We start from the raw sequence: 18811 nt of genomic DNA, 5'->3' as shown, positions 1-18811 counted from the left end.
CAATTATTATTATTTTAAAAAAAAACAAGATATATGGATATAGAAATGAAAATCTTTGTTTTTTTTTTCTAGGATTAACAGAAGTCGATAAGCCCTATTTCTGGTTTCTGGAACAATACCTTTTTAAAATATATTTTTAGTAAATTTAACTTTTTTAAAAAATAATATTCCAAGTTGCCTATTTTCGAATTTTTTTTAATATAAAAAGGACAAAAAAATTGAGGTAAGTAATTGTCACCCTACTCCACAAGATTCGATGTTATTCATGTTTGAACTCGTTAAAGCATAGATAGATCTTTGAATTCGAACACTTCCCACTTCAGTAATTTTGGAATAATTCTAGCTCAATATTTTTAATCAGCATTAGTGGAGCTAAAGTTTTGAATTTTACAATGAAGATTAATTTTTTTACAAATTTTTTTTGTTAAAACATAATAAACTATTAAAAATAATCATATATATAACTTAAAGTTCATTATTCGGACATAATAATTAAAAGAATCTCAACTTCTCAGTAAATATATTTTGTTAGGTTTAGAAACTCTAGCGATATTGATTTTGATGAAAACAAATTTTTTCATTGTATTTTTAATATATTTACTCAAGTGTGAAGTTGCTAACTCAAGATGAAAGCTGAAACTCGAATTTAGCCAAACTGAAAATCTGACGAGCTACACTTTTTCGATGATATATCACACTCGGTGACAGAAATCCCAATTTGGGACAAATCGCATTTCACGTCACTTGTGCTAAATCGAATGTTATATTGGCAAATTGATGGTTGAAAGATCAAACTGATTGCAACGAAAATAGCAAGGATTTGTGGTATTTTGGTCAACCCGATCATCTCGGTTATCCAAATGGAATGATTTAGCATCTACAACTCGTATTAAAAAAAATTGAAGCCTGAATTAGAGTGTAAGATGCTGATAAATGACAATAAAAAAAACGAGATATACGCAACTGATTTCAGCAGACCTCATCAGTTTGGTTCAGCCTAGCTGACGAGCCAAACTGCCAGCGGACATCAAAGTAGTTAGGCCCTGGAAAAGTGGCCAATAAGGCGGACATGACCGTTTCAATATCAGAAAAATTATAGAAACTTGCCAAGCAGTCATATTATTGTGTCTAACGTATATATATAATTCTCAGGGCCGATAAATACATCATCTTTAAGATCAAATACAATCTTTTGAAGGAAATTCAAAGTATGGACAACTAAAATTAAGAAATTAGTTTGAATGAAAGTAAACCCAAGTGTAATGATACATTTGATATATACATACACTGTAAATATCCTCACACACAATCATTTAAACATATACATGAGAGTTGAGTTTAAAATTTGAGTCGAGTGAATCTTCACACAAAGGCATTAAATAATGTATTTGCAATCTTGGCATAAGAGACGTTAAACATTATGTGAATTGTGAAGTTGCGGCCTACAACGAGAGTGTGCTAAGAGTTTCAATTTGGCAAGAGATAAGTTGAAACATCTACTAATTTTAAAATGCTACGATTTTTTTTACTTTTGTAAATCTCGAAAAATCACCTTCTAGGCATGCATGCAAGACTACTGAAAAATACACATTTTAACAATAATCGTAATCAATAAAATACTGCAATTTAAATAAAAGACAAGTCAACACACCTAGACTTACGTTTCAAAATCATGCAAATAAGAAACAAGTAAAAATCTTAACAAAATCCTCAACATGTCAAAACAAGCGTATAAAAAAATGTTCATGTCCATTCATAAATCATAAAAATGTGATGTGCGGAAAATATGGTCCTCGAGTCGTGTGCGCACATCCAGCCCTACCTACTCAGACTTCGGCACCTCCAGCCTCCTCATCGACATGCTCACATGCATCATTCACACCTAATGAGTCTAAAGACTCAACACACCTGTAACATTATAACAAATACATATACATATCAAGCAACAGTGAAAAGTACCGTAAAAAATACATTTCATGATCTTTTAAGCATAAACATAATAAAACATACATGTAAAAATATATCTCAACATAACATCATACGTGTTCATTTCTTTTAAAAGAATTTCGTTCATTAGTTGTGACTTTCGTATCATCATGTCAGTCGATGGATCCATCTACGTGTAACCGTGGCACCCGACGGCGGGGACATCAGCGACAACATTACCCGTCCACTGACTCTTGCCCATACATGTCATCATGTCATCGTAATACTCACAACCAACTCTGATCATTCAAAACATGTCATCATATTCATCACTTAATAAAATCATGCATATACGTAAATTTTTCTTAAAACCAAGCATGAAGCGTATTTTTCATAATTACGTAAAAATCATATACATAATACATAAACATTTAAAACCATGACAAATTTTGCTCAGCGCACTGCCAGGACTAAAACTCGACTCTGGTGCAAAATGATCATTTTGCCCCTCCCCTAGAAACCCAAAATGACCATTTTACCCTTGGACCTCACAATTTCGACCTGCAGCTTACCAAAATCCTTAAAACACCTCAAAGCATATTATAAACATTTCTTAGACATAAACTCGAGCCCTATCAAACTTAAACGACTCGTTTTAAAACCTAGACCGGGGTCCCGGTTTTAACCCGAAACTCAATCAAAATTTCTCAGATTTTTAACACACCTTAATCACACACTACCAGCCCCTTGACAACTTAATTCATACCACCTAATACCCTCGAACACGACCGAACCCGAAACTCAACCAAAATTTCTCAGATTTTTAACACACCTTAATCACACACTACCAGCCCCTTCACAACTTAATTCATACCACCTAATACCCTCGAACACGACCGAACACCTGCTGGACCAACTTTAAGCAAGGAAGATTGAACCTTAACTCACCTAGGCTTCCAAATCTCGACCCAAGCCTGAACCGACGAGGACCTGATCCGAGCTGACCCTTCCTTCCCATCACTTACCCCTATGGACCTACTTAACCCATGGCCACAGCCCCATGCAAGCTGCACGACTCACGCACTTGCTAGCCACCAAAAGGACTCCACCGAGACCAACCCTCACATAACACGATCGACCGGCCCTAACACCGAAACCAGCAGCGTTTGAGACACTCTAGACCATAACTCAGACCCACCAGGGTCTGTTCCATGGCCTAGAACGTCCCTTGCACGGTCGGCTCCCTTAAATCCTCCGATCTAGCCACAAACGAGACCAACCACAAGACAAAGTGTTCAGCCCTCAACAATTCTTGACCCTCACTCGACTCCAGCCCCTAGACACCTTGTTCCTCGATGTTAACAGCTTCATAGCAACCTAATACGACAGCCACTTTGCACGTAAATAAAAAAACGTGAGATATAACCATAACCGTACGAGTTAATGACAAAACCGGAGGAGATAACATGGTAATATGCAGTGACCGGGTATGCTATACATATTACACACATCACAGCACATATATGACGTAAATGATGTGAGAAAGAAGTTATATGGTGTGCCTTGATGATTATACGCTTGACAACTCGAAGAACTACGCGCGGGACACGAACCGAAGGAGCAGGGAATGAGCTTGCTTTGAAAATTATGGGGGAAAACAAGGTGGCTGTTGGTTGCCGCTGAAAACTGAGGTATGGAGGCTGCTGAATGTGGGGAGGGGGCGGCCAAGGGGTGTATTTAGGCTTATGGTTTGATTAGGTTAGGTTTTAAGTAGATAAGACATGCACTAATGGGTCATAATTAAAATTCAAAAGAGTTTGGAGCACATTAAGCATTAAAAAAAACCCATCAAGCCAAATAACAATCCTGAAAAATATTTCGGTTTGATACGTTTTTGAAAATATTGCCCGTACTCTCAAAAGTCCCCTGATTCGCTAAATTTTGTGTACGGGTTAAAAATATAACCTGACGAGTAAAATACTCAATCAAAGCCCATTTTCAAAAATCCTACTTAAGACACCTCATATTAAATAATTAAAAATAATTATTCAATAAAAAATATTTTCCTGATTATCCCCGGTCTCCGTTTCTCGTTCGAGTGCGAAATGCAACTTAAAACCCTAATACATGAAACTTTAAAATAATCATGAAATAAACATTAATCATGCAATAACCATGCATTACACGCGTAAAAATCATTAAACATATAATTTAAAATAAAAGCCTAGATTGCATGCATTCAGGTTGCATGCATTCAGGTTACGTAGTTCGAATTTCTGAACCTTACATAAGTCTTCAGTTGAAATGAGTTTGCACAAGGAGTTGTATAAATCAAAGTCTTCCAGTAGATCATTCTCAAGGGGAAGAAAGGGTGACATATGAGTTTTTTTATCTCCGAACATGCACAAACAAATTCGTGTCTATTTATTTTTTGTAATTACTTATTATTGCTAAATTTTTAAGATGCATTATTTAAGCATTTACGTGTAATTCAAATATCAAAATATTGCATACCAAGTGTTTGACAAAATTCTTCATCCAAAAATATTTTTACACATTCAACTTGTATATATTGTAAATGGTTTACCAAAATGTTTAATTTACAAATGATTATTTTGAGTGTCTTTCACTTGGTTTGAAAACTAAACTCGATTTAATTCATCAGTATTCAATATTTTAAGAACCGAGTTATTATAACTCAATAATTATCCTTCAATCGATCATATCACATTTCTTATTTAAATTAGTAAATGCGATAAAGCTTTATCAGGAGCAAAATATTACAGAAGTCAGTTAATGCATGTGTGCACAACTAGCTACTTGTTGCTTGTTATATATAAAATATATAAAAATGTAAATGTAAATAGAATATTTATCATTTTATTAAAATTCATAGTCGGTGATAACGATACAACTTCAATATTTTAAACATACATTAGTCCAAGTTTTATGTGTCCACCGATCTCCTAAAAGGGAATATTATTGCAGTATCCATATATTTCTCTTCCTAATGATTGCACTCATTTTAATTTATGATAATCGAACACGTGACATTAGCTCTGACATCAAACGCTTATCATTTTGTCAAAAATTATAGTCAGTAATTGTGGCGTATGTCCGATTTTTAAAATATAACAGCTTTAACACCACGTGTCAACCGTTTTTCTTACAGAATCAATTATGTTAATCATATATTATAATTTTAATTCAGCCAAATTGTAAATTCAGATGTTAATCTTGTCACATTCTATTTTATTCAATTTGTATATTCAGATGTTAATCTTGTCAAATTCTATTTTATACAAATAAAATTCGATGTGCTTGAAAGATAAAATATATTTGTTATACAAAATGTATGGAATAAACAGAAAGGTATACTAAAACCAACGAACTAGTAGTATGAACAAAACAGTAGCACAATGCTTAAAATAAAGCAAACCGAGGCCTGTATGAAAATACAGTGTCCTTAAAACAGATTCGTCCCCTCCGGGATGTGCTTCGAGGATGAACTTGGACGTCTGTTTCCCAGGATACAATGGAACAACCAGCAGTGACTTAGCACGAGACACTACTACGACGAACAGAAAGCGTACCTTTACTTTATCACCGAGATTTAACGGAGGAAGAAAAGCTAACAATATGAAATGCAAGAGAATACTTGAAAGAGAAAAGATTTTCATGCACTTGAAATGGGGAAATGAGCACACTATTTATAAGCCCCCAAAAAGCATACCAAGAGTCATGCAAGATTAATTAACTCAATTAATCTTCCCATTAACTCAAGAATATGAAGAGCCACAAGTTTTCAAGTAACTCAAGAATGTGGAAAGTCAAAAGACACTCCACAATAATGAGCCACAACCAACTCAAGAATGTGGAGAACCAAAAGGCACTCCCACATTCATGACATATAATTTTTATTCAAATTTCCAACAATCCCCCACATGAATGAAAATTGATATAAATCTCGGTGACAAAGTTCTACAGTTGAATCCTGCATAGGATAGGTAGGTGTTATCCTTTGAACCTTCCCTCATGAATATATTTGCTTTACTAGCTGACCAGTAGATATGATGTCCTTGAACTGTTCTGCCATTTATGTAAATTAAGATATATTTCACACAAGACTTTCCCTGATACTATTCAGTTCTCATGATTGTGTTCGTTTTGGCCATGAACACACGCCTGGTTCTGCGAGAGGGTCTAGAATTGAGCCTTGCAATTCCTTCGAAGCGGCCCCACTTCTCTCTCACATAGGTGATTCTATATTCTTCTCATCAGAATCATTAAAAGCCGTAAGCTTATCCTCAACATTCACTGTTTCATAATAGGAATGGACTAGGGATAACCCCCACAGTGATTCTCCAAATTAATTCGATTAGGTTGTCCTATTGAACCTAGTTCTTGGGATCTCCAGTCAGCGTAGGTTGGGTTTTCCTTCGCACCAATTTATTCTATAGGCTTGAGTCCCATTCCCCTTGACATTTTCGCAACTAACTCTCTGTTTAACCCTTTGGTTAGCGGATCCGCTATATTATCCTTTGACTTTACATAGTCCACAGAGATAACTCCAGTTGAGAGTAGTTGTCTAATGGTATTATGTCTACGACGTATATGCCTAGACTTACCATTATACATATTATTTTGTGCCCTTCCAATCGCAGATTGGCTATCACAATGTATGCATATAGCCGGCACAGGTTTTTCTCATCCTGGAACATCTTCTAAGAAGTGACGCAGCCATTCAGCCTTTTCACCACACTTATCAAGAGCTATAAACTCAGATTCCATTGTGGATCTGGCTATTACAGTTTGTTTAGAAGATTTCCACGCAATTGCTGCACCTCCTAAAGTGAATACGAATCCACTTGTAGATTTTGAATCTTTCATATCAGATATCCAATTAGCATCACTGTATCCTTCAATAACAGCAGGATATCTTGTATAGTGCAGCCCATGATCACGAGTGTACCTTAAGTATCTTAGCAATCTGATAATTGCTTTCCAGTGTTCAATTCCTGGATTACTCGTGAATCTACTCAATTTGCTTACTGCATAGGCTATGTCTGGTCTTGTACAACTCATTAGGTACATCAGACTTCCAATGACTCGAGAGTATTCTAATTGAGACATACTCTCACCTTGATTCTTTGATAGATGTTGACTGGTATCTATCGGGGTTCTAGCCAATGCAGAGTCATCGTTATTGAATTTCTCGAGTATTTTGTCAACATAATGTGACTGACTTAGGACTAGCCCTTCTGATGTTCTATGGATTTTAATTCCAAGGATTACATCGGCTAAGCCCAAATCTTTCATGTCAAATCTTGAATTCAATAACTTCTTGGTGGATTTGATCATCTTATCATTACTACCAATGATAAGTATGTCATCTACGTAAAGGCATAAGATGACATATCCAAATTCTGTGTTCTTTATGTATACACATTTGTCACATTCACTGAATTTAAATCCACTTTCTATCATGGCTTTATCAAATTTTTCGTGCCATTGCTTTGGTTCTTGTTTTAAGCCATACAGAGACTTCACCAATTTACATACTTTATTTTCTTGCCCAGTCGCAGAAAATCCCTCAGGTTGTTCCATGTAAATTTCCTCTTCTAAATCTCCATTTAGAAAAGCAGTCTTTACGTCCATTTGGTGTACTTCAAGATTCCGCAAGGCGGCAATCGCAAGTATCACACGAATAGATGTTATTCTCGATACAGGAGTATATGTGTCAAAGTAATCAAACCCCTCACGTTGATGGTAACCTTTAATTACCAATCTGGCTTTATACTTATCTATTGTTCCATCTGATTTCTTTTTCCTTTTGAAAACCCATTTACAGCCTAGTGGTTTGCTTCCCGGAGGAAGATTTACTAATTCCCACGTATGGTTTTGTAAAATGGATTCCATTTCGGAATTGATAGCCTCTTTCCATAGAGGTCCCTCAGATGAACTAATTGCTTCCTTGAAGCTTTGAGGTTCACTTTCCATCATGAAAGTGATGAAATCCGGACCAAAGGATTTCTCAGTCCTAGCTCTCTTGCAACGTCTAGGTTCAATGTCTTGATCAAGCTCTTGTTCTTCATCAATTGTTTCATATAATCTTTTGGATGAACTTGGTTCTTCCTTAGATTTGCATGGAAACATGTGTTCAAAGAACGAAGCATTTCTTGATTCCATTATCGTATTCTTGTGAATATCAGGTATTTGAGATTCATATACAAAAAAACGATACGCACTACTGTTTTGAGCATATCCAACGAAAATGCAATCCACAGTTTTTGGTCCTATCTTTACTTTCTTTGGAGTAGGTACTGCTACCTTGGCAAGACACCCCCATACTCGCAAGTATTGGTAAGAAGGACTTCTACCTTTCCATAACTCGTATGGGCTTTTATCTAGCTTCTTCCGGGGCACCTTATTTAAAAGGTAATTTGCTGTTAGAACAGCTTCCCCCCACATGTTCTGTGGTAAACCAGAACTTAATAGCAACGCGTTCATCATTTCTTTCAATGTGCGATTCTTTCTCTCTGCAATGTCATTTTGCTGAGGAGAATAAGGTGCAGTTCTTTCGTGTTTAATACCGTGTTGAGCACAAAACTCAGAAAATGGTGATTCATATTCACCTCCACGATCACTTCTTAGCACCTTAATTTTCTTGCTAAGTTGGTTTTCAACTTCACTCTTATATTGGACAAATTTGTCAATAGCTTCATCCTTACTTTTGAGGAGATATACATAACAAAATTTTGTGCTATCGTCAACAAAAGTGATGAAGTTTTTATTTCCACCACGAGTTTGTACACCTTTTAAATCACATACATCACTGTGAATTAGATCAAGTGGTTCACTATTTCTTTCAATAGTTCGAAAAGATGATCTCGTTAGTTTTGCCTCAACACAAGTTTCACATTTGTGTTGTTTGTCAATTTGGAATGCAGGAATGCTTTTCATGTTAATTAATCTACGAATTGTATCATAATTAACGTGTCCAAGTCTACCATGCCATAAACAAGAAGACTCAAGCAAGTAAGCAAAAATGTTAACTTTATTCATCACGGACTTAATAGCCATTACATTTAGTTTGAATAAACCATTACAAACATAACCTTTGCCAACAAACATTCCACTCTTTGACAAAACCACCTTATCTGACTCGAAGACAATGCGGAAACCATGCTTGTTAAGAAGCGACCCGGACACCAAGTTCTTGCGAATGTCCGGTACATACAGCACATTGTTTAGAGTCAGTTCTTTTCCAGATGTCATCTTCAGAACAACTTTCCCTTGACCCTTGATTTCAGAAGTGGCGGAATTTCCCATGAACAGCTTTTCCCCATTCTCAGATTCCTCAAGAGTAGCAAACATCTCCTTGTCGGAGCAAACATGGCGAGTGGCACCAGTGTCGATCCACCACTCCCTGGTGTTCGAACCCACCAGATTAACCTCTGATATTACAGCACATAGATTCATGTTCGAAACCTCATGAGCAATGTTCTCTACCACATTCGCCTCTCGGTTTCTCTTCGGCTTCTTACATTCAGATGCCTTGTGACCCATACCATCACAGTTGTAGCATTTTCCGGAGAACTTTTTCTTTGACACGCCTCCTTTGGGTCCCATGTTCAACCTTTTGCTGGAAGAGGAAAATGTTCTCTTTTTCGAGCTTTGGCCATGCTCGACAACATTTGCCTTAGCGACAACAGGAGAAAATAATCGTCTTTCCGAACTCTTGTTGTCTTCCTCGATGCGAAGTCGAACAATGAGCTCTTCAACATTCATCTCCTTTCGCTTGTGTTTCAAGTAGTTTTTGAAATCCTTCCAAGCTGGTGGTAGCTTCTCAACAATAGCAGCCACTTGGAATGATTCGCTCAAAGTCATCCCCTCACCGTGAATCTCGTGAAGAATCACTTGGAGTTCTTGAATTTAGCTGATAACCGGCTTTGAATCCACCATTTTAAAGTCCAGAAAGCGACCAACAAGAAACTTCTTGGCCCCGGCATCCTCGATTTTGTACTTTCTGTCAAGGGATTCCCACAGCTCTTTAGCCGTTTTCTTTTCGCAAAACACGTTGTAGAGCAAATCTGCTAATCCGTTTAGTACATAGTTTCGGCACAAGAAATCAGAATGATTCCATGCCTCAACCGCACTAACAGATTCAACATCTCCCTCACCCTCGTTGAGTTTAGGAGCATCCTCCGTGAGGAATCTAGCCAGGTTCAGCATCGTCAAGTAAAACAGCATCTTCTGCTGCCACCTTTTGAAGTCCACACCAGTAAACTTCTCGGGTTTTTCATCGTGACTTGCTGGAACAGCAACCGCAGTAGCACGTGGGGTACCATGAGGGACAACTTGAGGAGGGACAACATGACCAGTTTCCCTTTGCACGTTGGTTTCAGTAGCCATATCTGAAACAACACGTAATGAGTAATCTGTTTTAAGATTGTTATACAAAATGTATGGAATAAACAGAAAGGTATACTAAAACCAACGAACTAGTAGTATGAACAAAACAATAGCACAATACTTAAAATAAAGCAAACCGAGGCCTGTATGAAAATACAGTGTCCTTAAAACAGATTCGTCCCCTCCGGGATGTGCTTCGAGGATGAACTTGGACGTCTGTTTCTCAGGATACAACGGAACAACCAGCAGTGACTTAGCACGAGACACTACTACGACGAACAGAAAGCGTACCTTTACTTTATCACCGAGATTTAACGGAGGCCAAAAGAAAAGCTAACAATATGAAATGCAAGAGAATACTTGAAAGAGAAAAGATTTTCATGCACTTGAAATGGGGAAATGAGCACACTATTTATAAGCCCCCAAAAAGCATACCAAGAGTCATGTAAGATTAATTAACTCAAGAATATGAAGAGCCACAAGTTTTCAAGTAACTCAAGAATGTGGAATGTCAAAAGACACTCCACAATAATGAGCCACAACCAACTCAAGAATGTGGAGAACCAAAAGGCACTCTCACATTCATGACATATAATTTTTATTCAAATTTCCAACAATATTCACTATAGACTTGTTTTTTTAATAATATACTAGTAATTTTTTAAGGAAAATATACTAGTAATTACATACACACATTCTGTGCATTTACATTAATTTTTTGTGTATGACATGTTTTGGAACGTCCACCCCTAAAAAAAACTGTTTTTGCGTAAGTCCACTGATAGGCTCGTAATAGTTTGCATTTTTGTTGTCAAATCTCTCATTGTTACCACTTTCAACGTGCTTAATTGACACATTTTTGTGTGATTTTAATGTAGGTTGAAGTTTTCTGTTCTTGCGATAAATTTGGGCTAAAAAGGGTGATTTTATATCATAATTAAAGTTGCCGATATGATCTTAGTGGAAGACGTGGAGCAGAAAAATTCAGAAGATGTTTTTGCATAACGCGTGATCACGCCTTGTGACTACTCTTCTACTGCTTATGATTAGGTTTTATTTTTGAATATTGGGCTTTTAGACTTTTAGGCCCATTAATCTTTTATTTTTTTGATGACCTACACCATCTACACATAAGGAGGCGGCAGATTATTTTTTACAGGAGACCATTCAATTCACAATTCTCCATCAATCCAACGTGAAGAGCAAAAGAAAGGCAGAAGGATTTTCTCTCAACTTCTCTCCACAACTTTAGGCTAACTTTTATTTTTGGTTCAAGGGATATTTTTACTATTTCGATTTATCACTGTGAGGCTATTTGCACTTTAATTTAATATTCGTGTTTTGTTCAAGTATTTGTTGATTTATATTTAATTCTATGAAAGTTGTATCTCGGTTAATCTGACAATTTAATTCGATATATAATTTTCTACTGCTATCCATGAATTCGGTGATCCGTAATTGTCATGAATGATTGGTACATGAGTAGCGATAGATTAGGTATGTTGTGCTATCATTGCATATTTAGTCTAAATAAATCAACGAAACTCGATCTATCAATTGCAGCTATCTCGGTTGTTAGATTTTATGATTAACTGTTTTCACAAAACGAAAATGCTATTTTTAATTAATATGGAACGCTATCGTGCCCAGTTAATTATTGATAAGTTTTGACTGGATGCTGGGTTTGGTCAATTATTTTAGGAAAACACAAGAATTTAGCGGCTATCCCTATAATTCTAAAGTTAATTGCTTGTAATTGCATGAATAAATATATGTTAGCCGATGAACAGTGATACAATTGAATAGTAGAAATCCCTTGAATCGAGCTTGGCAATATTAATTTACATTTCATTAGTTTTCATCTTAATTAATTATTTCTTCTTGCATGTTAAATTAGTTATAGTATTTTATTAGTTTTTATTAAACAATCCCCCCTTTATTTACATTTTACTCGAAAGAAATAAATCTATCGTTCCATGTGGATTCGACCCTACTCATCATTACACTCGTTTTTATTCAAAAGAGTAGGAATTAATTTGGTGGTCAACGACAGCACACCAAATTTTGGCGCCGTTGCCGGGGAACGGTGCAAGGTTAGATTTTTCGAGTTTTGTTATTATTTTATTTACGTCTCATTCTTCTTGTACATGTGATTCATCAAGAAAAGAAGAATTTGAGAATTTTTTTGTTGTGAAATACTTTGAGATGTTTCATCGACAAGTATTCACAAGTTTTGCCCAACAAAACGGAGAACCATTCTACGCAGCATGGGAGAGATTCAATAATTTAGTAACAACATTCAGGAATCATGATTTTTCTAACTATGTTCTTATTAGACTTTTTCTTAAAGGTTTGGATGCAATTACACGAAGATGGGTATTTAAAGGAGCACTAAAAACCGGTAGTCCATTACTTAGTCGACGTGAAGACAATGTGATATATTTGCTAAATGATATGGCCGACTTTGACTACTATCAGTATTGGGATCCTTCGCTGCAGAGTTGGAGACACCAATACACTCCAGAAATTAATCAATATGATTTTACAGACCAACCTTTCGAGCATCAAGAAGATGAGGGATGTAGTCTTGAATTAATCATAACTCGATTGAATGATATGGTAAACAAGCGCGTGGCATTGAATGAGGAAACTGTTGAGCTTCAGTCTGAAGAAGTTTTGGAAGAAATATCAAACGAAGATGAGGCACCAATGAAGTTGAGAGATGAACAAGCTCCCGAGACTATCGATTTGAGCTCGTCGATAATATCATCATATATACATCTAGGAGATCCTTGTCTTTCTTCATTGCCGATTTCAACAGATTTTGTTCTTCAAGAGCTAACTATGATACACTCATCTCATGCCTATTATTTAAAGTCACGTTTTGTTGAGGAGACGAGCTTACATTGCATACATCAAGCCAAACTTGAGGGCACATGGAACCAAGACCCATATATGGTGTCATATGACACGTACTTTGGGCGTCAGCCGCTCTTTGAATGAGAGTTTTTGAGGGTCAAGCCGACGACTAAAAATCAAGCGCTTTTGGGAGGCAACCCAAATTTTTTGTTCTTATTATTTTTAATTTCTTTTATTTTTATTTTTTTCAAATAGTACAATTTTTGTTACCTTTTTGCAGAAGATGTCTTCTAACAAGGCGTGATCACGCCTTACAAGAATATCACTTCTGCACCCAAAAAAAAAAAAAAAATTACCCTAAACACATTCGATGTCTTTTGACAAGGCGTGATCACGCCTTGTCCGAAAACATCTTCTGAAAAAAAAAATTGTCTTACACACAGGAGATGTTTTCTAGCAAGGCGTGATCACGCCTTGTGAGAAAACATCTTCTGATTTTGAAAAATTTTGGCCCTATACGCAAAAGAGGTATCTTAACAGCGCGTGATCACGCCTTATAAGAAAACATCTTCTGATGTTGTCTCAAGGGCAAATAAAAATATTATTATTATTTTAAAAAAAAAATTACGTTTCTTTTATTTATTCTATTTGTTCTCACCCTTTTCACATCTTCTCTCGCAGGCTTCTTCAACACCGCGACGACAATAGAAAGTTTTGATCTATGATGCCCAACAATTTTCAGGGGAGTTCTCTAACTTCTCTTGCTTGCTTTTACTGTCTATGTTGCGCATCTAAATTTTGTGTCACTGAGGACATTGTCACATATAGGTGTGGGAGGGGGTATATAGCTTTATTTCTAGTTTCAATTTCTATTTTTTCTATTTTTTTTTTTGCATATTTATTCGGAAAAAAAAAAGAAGAAAGAGAAGAGAGAGTCCGGCAAAGTGAAGTTGTTTGATCCATACATCATTTAGTGTTTATTCGTTATCTCTCTCATTTGAATCTTGAATGCCTCTGATGCGAGTCTATGAAAAAAAAAAAACCGATGTCTTCTTTGTGTGCTACTGATTTTGCATTCTTACTGCTACATTTATGGGTAGTTGCTCTTGATGATGTGTTGAAATGACAAGTGTATGAGGTCTAACACACATACCATTTTTTTGTGAGCTTTGGGCCTATGAGCAATCATCATATCATGCTCCAATTTTTTCTTGATTGTATGTTAGTCATAGTTGATTTTTCTAGAACTTGCATTGTTATACATGTCTTTGTTGATACCTTGTGATGGATTAGGTCCATAAACAAAGTAAAGGGCATTAGATTCAAACCTTTTTTTTCGCATCATTAGTGTCGTTCTTTTTGAGCCTACCCTGATTCATTTACCCCTAGTGAGCCAAGTTCGAGCCTGAGCCTATTTGTTGGAAAATAACCACATTATAAGCCATGATAAATCATTTTTTTGGTTATTTCTCTATTTGAACCTTGAATTGGAGAATCATACAAACTTTTCGCATTTAGCATCGCATTGAGCCAAGAAAGTGTAAATTATTGAGATCGAGTGATTCATGCTCGAAATCGTTGTCTCAAAACACCTTATGAAAAAAAAAGAAAAGAGAAAAAAAAATATTTATAATGAAAAGAAAAATGAAAAAAAAAAAGGAGGGTGAGAAGGAAAATAAGAGCAACGAAGAAAAAAATTTTCTTGGATGTTATAATGAGATTGAAGATGTTATTGATAGTTAGATGCAATTGTCTTTGTGAAAAGTGCGTATGATTTCTTCAATTCCGTAAACGCATTGTGCCTTTTTTCCTACCTGACCTCTAGCCACGGTACAACCCTTTTACGGCCCTTGTTTGTGCATTTTAATTCATTCATTTGGTAGAGGATATGATATATTTGCAAGCTTATGGTAAAAATTTTCAGTGTTTTGGCATGAAAGCTCCTTGATACATACCTAGACACTTACGAGTGAAATGAGCGAATCCTGTGAGGAGTGTTTGGACCATATGTATTTTTATTTCTACACATTCGGATGGAAGCAATTGCTCATGATGTTGGTAGTCAGATGCACAACAATTAAATTTCTTTGGTGCATGAAAAAAATATTTTACGGACAAGTAAATGAAGCAGAAAGAGGATAATGAGCTGGGACAATGAATTGAACTATTTTATGCTTGAGGACAAGCATGGTTTAGGTGTGGGAGATTTGATAGGCTCGTAATAGTTTGCATTTTTGTTGTCATATCTCTCATTATTACCATTTTCAACGTGCTTAATTGACACATTTTTGTGTGATTTTAATGTAGGGTGAAGTTTTCTGTTCTTGCGATAAATTTGGGCTAAAAAGGGTGATTTTATATCAGAATTAAAGTTGCCGATATGATCTTAGTGGAAGACGTGGAGCAGAAAAATTCAGAAGATGTTTTTGCATAAGGCGTGATCACGCCTTGTGACTACTCTTCTACTGCTTATGATTAGGTTTTTATTTTTGAATATTGGGCTTTTAGACTTTTGGGCCCATTAATCTTTTATTTTTTTGATGACCTACACCATCTACACATAAGGAGGCGGCAGATTATTTTTTACAGGAGACCATTCAATTCACAATTCTCCATCAATCCAACGTGAAGAGCAAAAGAAAGGCAGAAGGATTTTCTCTCAACTTCTCTCCACAACTTTAGGCTAACTTTTATTTTTGGTTCAAGGGATATTTTTACTATTTCGATTTATCACTGTGAGGCTATTTGCAAGTATTTGTTGATTTATATTTAATTCTATGAAAGTTGTATCTCGGTTAATCTGACAATTTAATTCGATATATAATTTTCTACTGCTATCCATGAATTCGGTGATCCGTAATTGTCATGAATGATTGGTACATGAGTAGCGATAGATTAGGTATGTTGTGCTATCAAAGCATATTTAGTCTAAATAAATCAACGAAACTCGATCTATCAATTGCAGCTATCTCGGTTGTTAGATTTTAGGATTAACTGTTTTCACAAAACGAAAATGTTATTTTTAATTAATATGGAACGCTATCGTGCCCAGTTAATTATTGATAAGTTTTGACTGGATGCTGGGTTTGGTCAATTATTTTAGGAAAACACAAGAATTTAGCGGCTATCCCTATAATTCTAAAGTTAATTGCTTGTAATTGCATGAATAAATATATGTTAGCCGATGAACAGTGATACAATTGAATAGTAGAAATCCCTTGAATCGAGCTTGGCAATATTAATTTACATTTCATTAGTTTTCATCTTAATTAATTATTTCTTCTTGCATGTTAAATTAGTTATAGTATTTTATTAGTTTTTATTAAACAATCCCCCCTTTATTTACATTTTACTCGAAAGAAATAAATCTATCGTTCCATGTGGATTCGACCCTACTCATCATTACACTCGTTTTTATTCAAAAGAGTAGGAATAATTTGGAGGTCAACGACAGCACACCATCCACGTTAATTTACAAACCCACCCTCTCAATTAATAGGTTTTTTTATGAGACGGTCTCACATATCTTTATCTATGAGACGTGTCAACTCTGCCGATATGCACAATAAAAAGTAATACTCTTAACATAAAAAGTAATATTTTTTTATGGTTGACCCAAATAAGTCACAAAATACGACTCGTGAGACTGTCACACACAAGTTTTTGCCCCCTCCTTAATTTACCTTTCTTCAGCCGTTATAGACCTCATTAAATCTTGTGACCAATTACGCAACTCATTTTTCAATTAATTTAATTTATAATTTTTCCAAATAATTCTTTCTTAATTTTTTTATAAACTATATGTTATATACAAGTCGTTATTGTCTTATTTTTTTCTTATCTTTTGATGTAAATTGTTTAAGATGTCACACGCAAGCTAGTATATATTAAAATTAAAATATTTAGAAACCATTTTTATAAAAAAAAAATATATAACGAGTAATTATTTTAGCATAATAACATTTCGTTATTTTTAAAATATATGATGTTTTTAAAGTAATTATAATTTTTAAATTATGAGTAATATTATAATTTTTAAGGGTGTCATATACAAACATCCATATCAATAAATGTTACTTACTCAAAAAGTACGAGTCAATATGTTATATAAATATTATATTAACATCTTCATTCTCGCAGATTCATTTTAACATTAACAATAACATTCATTATTTTTGTATCTCACTCTGTCTACGTATACATCTTTATACTTATTTTATACTAAACAAATAAATTTTTATTTTTATTTACATTATTTAAATGATTATTACTTAATATATTGAAATTTTTTAATCACTTAAAATTATTTCAACTTTATTAAAATATTAAAATATTTTTTTTGAAAATAATATGCTAAAAAATTACAAATTGAATTTTAATATTATTTTTTAAAAAAATTAAAACGTTCCTCCACCTTAATTCAAACATCATTCACGTTTTCTAACGACTGTAATTATGTATATATAATAATATCTTAACCGGAGAACACAATTACATGTACTTTACACGCGCTAAAATTCCTGGTGAACTGACGTCTGGAGATTAAAAAAAAAAACAGGAAAAAGAAAAGAAATTTCCTGGTAACGATCAAAGCTGAAAATTATCCAAGGATTTCATGCACGGTGATCCCTAACTGAGCAGGGGGAACCATCGTTCTCGGAAGTCGGAGTGGTAAGAAATCATGAAGAACAGGAGCACGAGCAGCATCCCCACTCCCCACGGCGTGCTCCCCGCCCTGTGGATGGCGTCCTGCTCCGGCGAAGCCAAGAGGAACCAGCTCGACTTCTCCAACCTCGCCAACAAGTGGACGGCGAGGAGCAACAGCAGCGGGGACACCATGAGGACGAGCTTCAGCTGGTCGAAGAAGCCCTCGAAGATGGATTCGTAGTTGGCGTACCAGGTCATGCCCACGAACGCGAAGAGAATCGAGAGGAAGAAACAGAGTTGGAGGGGGATCGAGGAGGGGTCGTGGTGGCTGTGATCCGACATTTTTGGTGGGTTTTTTTTTTTTTGGTGATTTGGTGGAGATCTAAGATGAGTATATACGTATGGAAAGTAGAGATTTATTTGATTTGGAGTGGGGAATATGGGGTTATATATATATATAGAAGAGTATAGTGGAGTGGGGTGGGTCATACGCCTAACGAATGGAGTCATGTATTAAAAAAATTGAAAGTTTGATTAAGTATAATTGAATTGTAATTTGATTTATTTACTTTTGCTGAAGTTCTCGTTTCGCGAAATATTCGAATATATTCGCAAACTATCACTTGGATATTAATGTTCAAGAATGAAGATTCAAAACTCGAAACGTTTGTGAACTATAAAAATATCATATTAAAAATATTAAGGTTCGTGAACTATAAACAAAACTGAAGCTGAAATTAAAAGATAGAATTTGTCGATAAAAATGTAGAGAATTTGTTGTAGTTTTACATAGGGGTGGGTACGGTACGATATACCGTACCGAACTACAGTACCGTATATGTATCGTACCATAAATATCGGTATAAAATTTTTTCATACCGATACCGGAAATTCGATATACCCCACATTCGGTATACCGAATTTTCGATATGAAAAAGTTCATACCGGTACCGTATCGACACCA

General features: G+C 35.4%; 1 protein-coding gene across 1 annotated transcript; it reads right to left on the bottom strand.

The window, feature by feature from the left end:
• Window positions 1-17811: 17811 nt before the first annotated feature.
• LOC140814178 (uncharacterized) lies at window positions 17812-18273 on the bottom strand. The gene has a single exon (XM_073173069.1). The coding sequence runs from the start codon at window positions 18187-18189 to the stop codon at window positions 17830-17832; it is 360 nt and encodes a 119-aa protein (XP_073029170.1). The 5' UTR covers window positions 18190-18273; the 3' UTR covers window positions 17812-17829.
• Window positions 18274-18811: the final 538 nt, after the last annotated feature.

Source organism: Primulina eburnea, chromosome 15, assembly GCF_022965805.1.
Source record: "Primulina eburnea isolate SZY01 chromosome 15, ASM2296580v1, whole genome shotgun sequence".
NCBI classification, from domain to species: Eukaryota; Viridiplantae; Streptophyta; class Magnoliopsida; order Lamiales; family Gesneriaceae; genus Primulina; species Primulina eburnea.
This window is presented reverse-complemented; position numbering and strand designations above follow the sequence as displayed.

What these genes read in the sequence shown, in the direction of transcription:
- LOC140814178 (XM_073173069.1), bottom strand. Translation starts at nt 18,189, where the DNA reads ATGTCGGATCACAGCCACCACGACCCCTCCTCGATCCCCCTCCAACTC.